The 7,514-nt window shown below is 38.3% G+C and overlaps 1 protein-coding gene across 1 annotated transcript; it reads left to right on the top strand.

Moving 5' to 3' along the window:
* Positions 1 to 408: 408 nt before the first annotated feature.
* Positions 409 to 1,347, top strand: LOC146578999 (uncharacterized). The gene has a single exon (XM_085267871.1). It carries the CDS (start codon positions 409 to 411, stop codon positions 1,345 to 1,347), a length of 939 nt encoding a protein of 312 aa, XP_085123997.1.
* Positions 1,348 to 7,514: the final 6,167 nt, after the last annotated feature.

The raw sequence follows: 7,514 nt of genomic DNA, 5'->3' as shown, positions 1-7,514 counted from the left end.
ACACCTGATATAGGGTGTTGATGTCATTAGACCACACCCCTTCTCATTACAGAGATGCACATCACCTAATATGCTTAATTGGTAGTAGGCTTTCGAGCCTATACAGCTTGGAGTAAGACAACATGCATGAAGAGGATGATGTGGACAAAATACTCATTTGCCTAATAATTCTGCACTCCCTGTATACTGACTACTAAGAACAATTTTCCATTGACAGTTGCAAATCTAGCAAACACAAATTTCCTTACTTTTTGTGCGAAACCAACAGATGTAAATAGTATGTAGTTTAATTATTACTACAATTTTAATCAAATTAAATCCAACCAATGACATCATAATTATTATTATTATTATTATTATTATTATTATTATCCTATCCTCTGTTTTTCTTACTTTCTTCCACAGGTCATGCTCTTCAACTCTTCCTCCTGCGCCACAGTTTTCCCCACCCCAACATCCCACGACTCTTTCAATTCCTCCAACTCCACCGTGTCTTTCTACGCATTATGCAGGGAATCAGTACCAAGCATTGTCATCTACACCATGTACACCTTTACAAACATCCTTGTCCTCTGTCCACTCTACATCTGCATCCTCTACATAGGTTTCCAACATTGGAGGTGTCAGCACTCTGCATCTGCAGGAAGGTCGATGAGCCTCTCTGACTTTTTCACCTACAACATGATGATCTTGGAGATGTTTGGTGTGTTTGGATCAGTCCTCTATTGTTTGAGCAAACCTACAAGTAATGACTTACTAATGATGTTGGGCATATATTTATTTTGCATAGTTTTTCCTGGACAGACATTTTTCCATGTCCTGACCTGTGTGGAGCACTATCTGGCCGTTGTTCACCCCATTGCCTACATGCATGTGCGAGAAGTATCGAGGGTCAGGATTAAAAACATCTGCACCTTGTGTGTTTGGCTGATATGTGGCGGTTGGGTGGGAATAGTAAAGCTGTACTACCCCAGTTTTCCCATGGTCCCGTTTCTTTCATTGGGCATCTGTCTGTTAGTTATTATTGTGTGCTGTGCGTTTGTTCTCCATGCTCTGACTCGTTCAGGGCCAGGACATATGGGTAAGAACAAGGATCGAGTTGACCAATCAAAGCAGAGGGCTTTCTATATGATTACAGCCATAACAGGAGTGATGCTGTTGAGGACTGCTGGCCTCGTGCTTTGTTTTGTAATAGAAACAAGGAAGTTAGTTGATCTCCAAGTGCTGTGCTTGTTGCTGGATTTAGTCATCTGGCTGTCCTTACCCAGCAGTCTGGTTCTTCCTCTGCTGTTTCTGCACAGAACAGGAAAACTACCAGGCTGTAGGAAGAAAACAGAATCAGGATAAAGAGTCCATTAAGAAAGTTTGACTGATGTGTACAAAACAAAGTTATAATGGTAAAAATGGCCTGTATTTGTATAGTGCTTTACTAGTCCCTAAGGACCCCAACGCGCTTTACATATTCAGTCATCCACCCATTCACACACTGCATTTTAATGTATAAAATGCTTTGAAACTTATATGCAATGTATACTAAGCAATAATAGGTTGTAGTTTATATAAAATATTTTGATATGTACAGTGCATCAGTGTCTGCTCAGGACATTTGTTTACCTATTTACATGTACATTCTTATTCTTATGTATATCGATATGCCTCAGTTTTAAATGGATTTGTATTATACTAATGGGCAGTAAAAATTAACCAAAGACATCTATAAATAGTAAACAAAGAGGGAATTCTGATTAAGATATACTCTTAATCTAATTCAAATGTTTTTTTTTGTTTGCTATAGTAGTTTATGACTTGCTATGGTACTATCTTAATTTAATTTTTTTCATTAACCTCAGTTCAAGTAAATTATTTGATATATTAATATAGGGACAAAGTCATATGATCCTGTATAAATGTGCTATAAACTGCTAAAAAAACCACTTTAATAAAATGACAACAATTAAAAACACTGTATGTCACACATACTTTTCTTCAGTCTTTTTTAATCCATTCACACAACACTGTGAGCGACCATCTTTGAACAGAGGCGGGGGTTTACGACACCAACTCTCTGCCATCTATAATCCAGTTTTGAGATCCCTTCCCAGGCGCCTTAACGCCCACTCACATCCTGGGCCATCTGACCTCAGGAATTCGCATGATAAGGTGGGGCCAGGTTTCACAATGAACACACCCGAAACTCCGGCTGATTGGGACCCACGCCCAGTTTCCCACCTTGGCTCAGGCGATTAGAGGATCATCAGGGGGTCCTTTTGTCCCTCTGTGGGGGGTCACTCCCACTAGGTTTATATCTGGGACTCTCCACCATTTGACCTTAGAACTGAAGAAGCTTCTCGGATGAGAGGTGAAACGTCTTCAAGCAACTTAAAGAAGTCCAGACGCTTTTCTTTGCAAGCTCCTTTGACTGTTTTGAACAGCATTACAAGTAAACATGCTTTTCTGGAGTTCAGTTTAGACTGCGTTTTCTGTTGTTTTGTGTTTAATTTCCCGATCTCCAGCAATAAAGTTGTGTAAGTTCTGAATCAGTTTCTATAGTACAGTCGTTCAACAACGCAAATGTCTAATTAGTCATTCAGTTAGTCAAGTTAGTCCATTAGTAATGGCAGAAACTATGTTCAACATGTTCAAGGTGATCTGGTGAAAGTCAAACTGAAAATGGCCAACTATGTTGGCCCAGTAATAATAATAATTGCAATTATAATAATAATAATAATTATTATTATTATTTTTGTTATTATTTCACTTTAGAATAAGAACAACACAGGAGCCAAACATTTAATCTTATTAAGATTAGAAGTATACGTGTATAACTAAAGAAATTAAAGCAAGAATCACACATTTAACTTAATGCAATAAATCTAAAAATAACAATGAAGACGCTTGAATAAATAAACTGGCTGCAAATTTCACAAGGTGAGACACATACAGGTAATTAAGGCTACGTTCACACTGCATGTCTTAATGCTCAATTCCAATTTTTTTGTTCAGCTTGTTCACACTACAAATAAAATGTGACAGCAAACGTGCTCCTGTGTGAACCCTCAAAGCGGCCCGCATGCACAAAAGACCCAGTTTAGACCCAGACCAAACAGTATTGTTTGACTGATGGCCCTTAATGTAAAGACTTTTTTCGGACTTACGTTTCCTAATTTTGCTTTAAGTTATAAAGTTATTTTGTCATTTACATATGGCCTAATAATTATCCTTATTGCTGTTCTAGAGGAGCGGTGCTTCAAAGGATAGTATAATATAGTATAATCTGCAGATTTCTGTCAGAATCTGCAGATTATACAGTACAAATAAAATGTTTACGTTTCTCCAACGTTGTCTTTCAAACAGTTTCACTAACATCTACACTGGATGGCTAGGAAGCGTTCACGATGCCTTGTCCGGTGCTGATAATTGGTGTCTGTCTCGTGTCAGTGGCGTAAAAGACGGATTTCATGTGACATGACCATCAAACAGCAGTCACTTTCAAAAACATCAGATATGTATCGGATTCAGTACCACATACGAAAGTGCCCCAGATCGGATTTGAAAATATCGGATTTGACGCGCTTTCACCTGCAGTGTGACTGTAGCGTGCGCCGTCTCTGAAAAGTGCTTAGAAAGGGGAGTGCTGGGCTTTTTAACAATTTTGTTTTTGTTTTATTTCAACTATCCAATATTCAGAATCTGCAACTGGGACATCAAACCATTTTTTGTAGGATTTTATCTTAAATTGAGATATTTTAAAAATTGTGTAAGATTTAAGTGTGAAAAGAACCTTAAAGTGAGTCAACAGACCCACTTTTCAAAAATATTTATCTTGAAAAAAATGTTAATATATGAAACTAAATTTCACAGCGCTCATTACAGATGTTTAAACTGTGGATCATGAAATGTTTATGCTAATTGGAGACAGTGAAGTAGAAAATGTTCTAAAAGATTAGTTGATTTGAGATGTTGCGATCCCATAGACAGGATATTTGGAAGGTTTTAAAGTAAACAGTCAAAGATACAATGTTTAAGGCAGGGATTATATTTGCTTGTGGATATGTGGAAACAAGTGGTCCTTCTTATTATAACAAGAGAAAGGATTTATGGACCTGCCACATGGTGAAAAGTGTGGCACACCCTAACTGCATATCTGTGCAAATATAAGAATATTTGCATGATACTATATATCACTATTTTTCTTGGAGGTAGTGTTAAATTCTGCTTTATCTTTCTGTGAAGGTCACCTCACATATCAAAATATCATCTATTTTTGTGTGCAGATGTGACTAAATCCCATAGTACCCTGAAACATAAACTGCAACTAGAAAAATTTGCTTTTCCTGCGAAAATGCTGTGTGGATGCTGTAAAGCTGAAGCTGTCTGCTGAAAATAGTTGAAGAAGCTGAATTCTGTATTTGAAAAGTTGTCAAACTTGTAATAATTTTATAGAAGCATAACAACTTTGAAAAAAGTTAATAACTTAGCAGAAATGCAATAACTTAGAAGAAACATAACTAGCCAGAAATAGTACAACATAGCAGAAGTGTTGTAATTCAGCAGAAATATTAATATTAACCCTCTGGGGTTGACGTACGCGGCGCATCAAAATCACATGACCAATTTAAGACGGCACAGCTACATGATGCAGCTACTCAGAGTCTCAATTTCATTTTCAACTTGGGTTGAAAGTGCGGACTTCAAACTATATACCAGTTTTTAAATTGTGCCGAAAGGCCACATAAAACCAGAGTTATGATAAAAATACACGCAATGTTTTTTTCTGAACAAAACAGTGGTGTTTACAGCGGGAAGAATGGTAAAAGCGGTGTTTTCTATGGACAGCGCTAGCAAACACTCCCCGCTTGTGATGAAAAAACCCCTTCCCTATTGGTGTTAGAGTCAGCCAATCAAAAAAATGATATGGCAACATGTGAGACTTGGTTGTTTAGGGAGAAGGAGGAAGTTTTAGGAGTGACACCCGCGACGGAACGCGGGCGACCGAAAGAAAGACAGAGATATTTCATATGTGAGACATTAGTGACGTTTAGCGTGTTTGGAGGCTATAGTTAGTGTGTTGTGTAGTTATTGTCCTGTATTGTGTGTCAGTTATACTGCTGAATGTCACATTTGCTCCAAAAAAGCTGTCAAAGGCAGATTCCAGTGTAAACGCTGTCTCCACATGGAAAAACTGGACTGATGCACCTCCTGCTGTCAGACCTGTGGTGTTCTCTTCTGTCTTATACTGAACACAAACTATTTTTTTTGGACTGGCACAAATAATTTGTGTGCCTTCTTATTTGGTGCAGAACACCTGATTGTTCTGTAAATAGATTTAAATGGTTATATAAAAAACGCCTGAGGCTGCATTTTAGGTAAATAGTACCTGATAACTTTGTTGTTTGCAAAACTTGTGCATAATCTTTAGAAATGTGCAATTTATATTTGCATTTCAAGTTATGAAAATGATTCGTTAAACATGTTTATGGGTTTTACAGTAAAAAATATAACTTTTTTCTACTCGGATTTTGAATTTTTTGTCTGAATTTAGATCAAATGTGCTAGTATGTTAAAATGAAAAAAATAACTCAAATTTCAGATGTTTGAGGTTGTGCTGAAAATAATGATACCAAACAACGAGCGAGACAGATAAATATGAAGGCATGCCGGCTCGGACGTCGCCCGGATCAACAAGGTCCGCGTCAGGTGTTGAGGAACCAGGGCACCCTGACGAAAAGTGGGCTACTGGAACAAGAAGGCATCGGTGGGCAAGAGACGAAAACAGGGCATGCCGGCTCGGACGTCGAGCCGGCATGCCCTGTTCCTATATATATCTTATCTTATCTTAACACGAGAAGCTGGAGAAATACCAAGGGCTCAGAGAAGAGCTCGAGAGGATGTGGAGGGTGAAGGTAACCGGTAATCGGAGCACTAGGTGCGGTGACTCCCAAGCTAGGCGAGTGGCTCCAGCAGATCCCGGGAATAACATCAGAGATCTCTGTCCAGAAGAGCGCAGTCCTGGGAACAGCTAAGATACTGCGCAGGACCCTCAAGCTCCCAGGCCTCTGGTAGAGGACCCGAGCTTGAAGGATAAACCGCCCGCAGGGGCGTGCTGGGTGTTTTTTTTTTTTTTATGTATACGTTTAGATTGTTTATTTATAGTTGGTTTTTCACAGCTTTGTGTATGTATGTGTATGCATGTATAATGTATATAGATACGTGTGTGTGTGTGTGATTTACATTGCTGTGATTGAGAGTCACCATCTACCGGAACCAAATTCCTTGTATGTGTCTGCATATATATATGGCCAACAAACACGATTCTGATTCTGATTAAAGGTGAAATATAGAGGTAAAATCAAAAGTAGTCAAAAACAGCCAATTATACCCTGGACCCCAGAGGGTTGTCTTTTACCCTACAGCAAGTTATCATTATTAGGCACTTGTATTTAACACAACTAAAACAAATACTTTTTTCTAACATGTTTTGACAGATTACATCACAAGTTGTAACCGGGAACCTTATTTGATCTTTCTAAGATCTTTCTCTTACTGCTCTTAAGAACTTCATAAAACACAAATATTGAATTTTGAGTTTTTTACTGCCTTTATAATATGTACAATACAATTTTTTGAGTCATTTGAGTCACCGAGTCAGTTGACCAGAGTGCAAAAAATGTACATTTTCACTCAAACTTAATTTGTTTCTCTTGTCATGTATATCCTACTAAGACGAGTGATTGAAAAAGAAAAACAACTATTTTTATGGTGCAAAAAAGAGCAAAAAAAAATTCTAAAGGGAACATTTATTTTTATTTTATTAGTATTTTCCTCAAATGTGTCAAATATATATTTTCTCATCTAAATGTCCACTGAGCTGTGAGCCAGGGGGCGGTAATGCGCCTTAACATTGGTTGCCAACCAAGAAGAAGAAGCTGTGAGCCAGGAGGGAGGGGGTGAGTGAGTACTGAGTGATTCGCTTACGCTACGATTCAGCACAGGAAAGGAGGGGGTGAGTAGCTCAAATGTGCTGTTAGCATGTTAGGAGAGCAATGCTACTGTGAACCGAGGAGCTATCCGGTCGTTAAGTCTGACGTCACTAGCCGTGTCTGGGCCTAAACTCCGCTGCAGGCCCATATATCAAATGATCACTATGGCATTACTGAGAGTTGAAAAACTGTCTAAAGTCTTTCATCTTTAATAAAATGATCAGCGTTCTGCTCTACCAGGTGTAACAATTGAGTTTAACATCCAGGCATCCATGAAAACGGAATTTATGACATTTAACGGAGTTAGAAGGAAGTTAGCTCGTTAGCTTCTATCTAAATATAATATAGCATGTCCTGACTGCGGGGTTTTGGAAACAAATTAAAACGTACAGCTCTGTTATCACTTCCAACATAAATGAAGACAGAAAACTAAACAGCAGTGACGTTTGTAGGGTTACTGAAGTTGGGCTAGCTGTTATATAATGATGTGCTACGTGACCGCTAGCGACACAGCTATGTTAGCATAATATAAAC

Source organism: Mchenga conophoros, linkage group LG3 (genome assembly GCF_057382185.1).
Source record: "Mchenga conophoros isolate Kocher_MC1m ecotype Shallow Benthic linkage group LG3, M_conophoros_male_GT1.1, whole genome shotgun sequence".
Lineage (NCBI taxonomy): Eukaryota > Metazoa > Chordata > Actinopteri > Cichliformes > Cichlidae > Mchenga > Mchenga conophoros.
The sequence above is the reverse complement of the archived record's forward strand: the minus strand, read 5'-3'. Positions and strand labels throughout refer to the sequence as shown.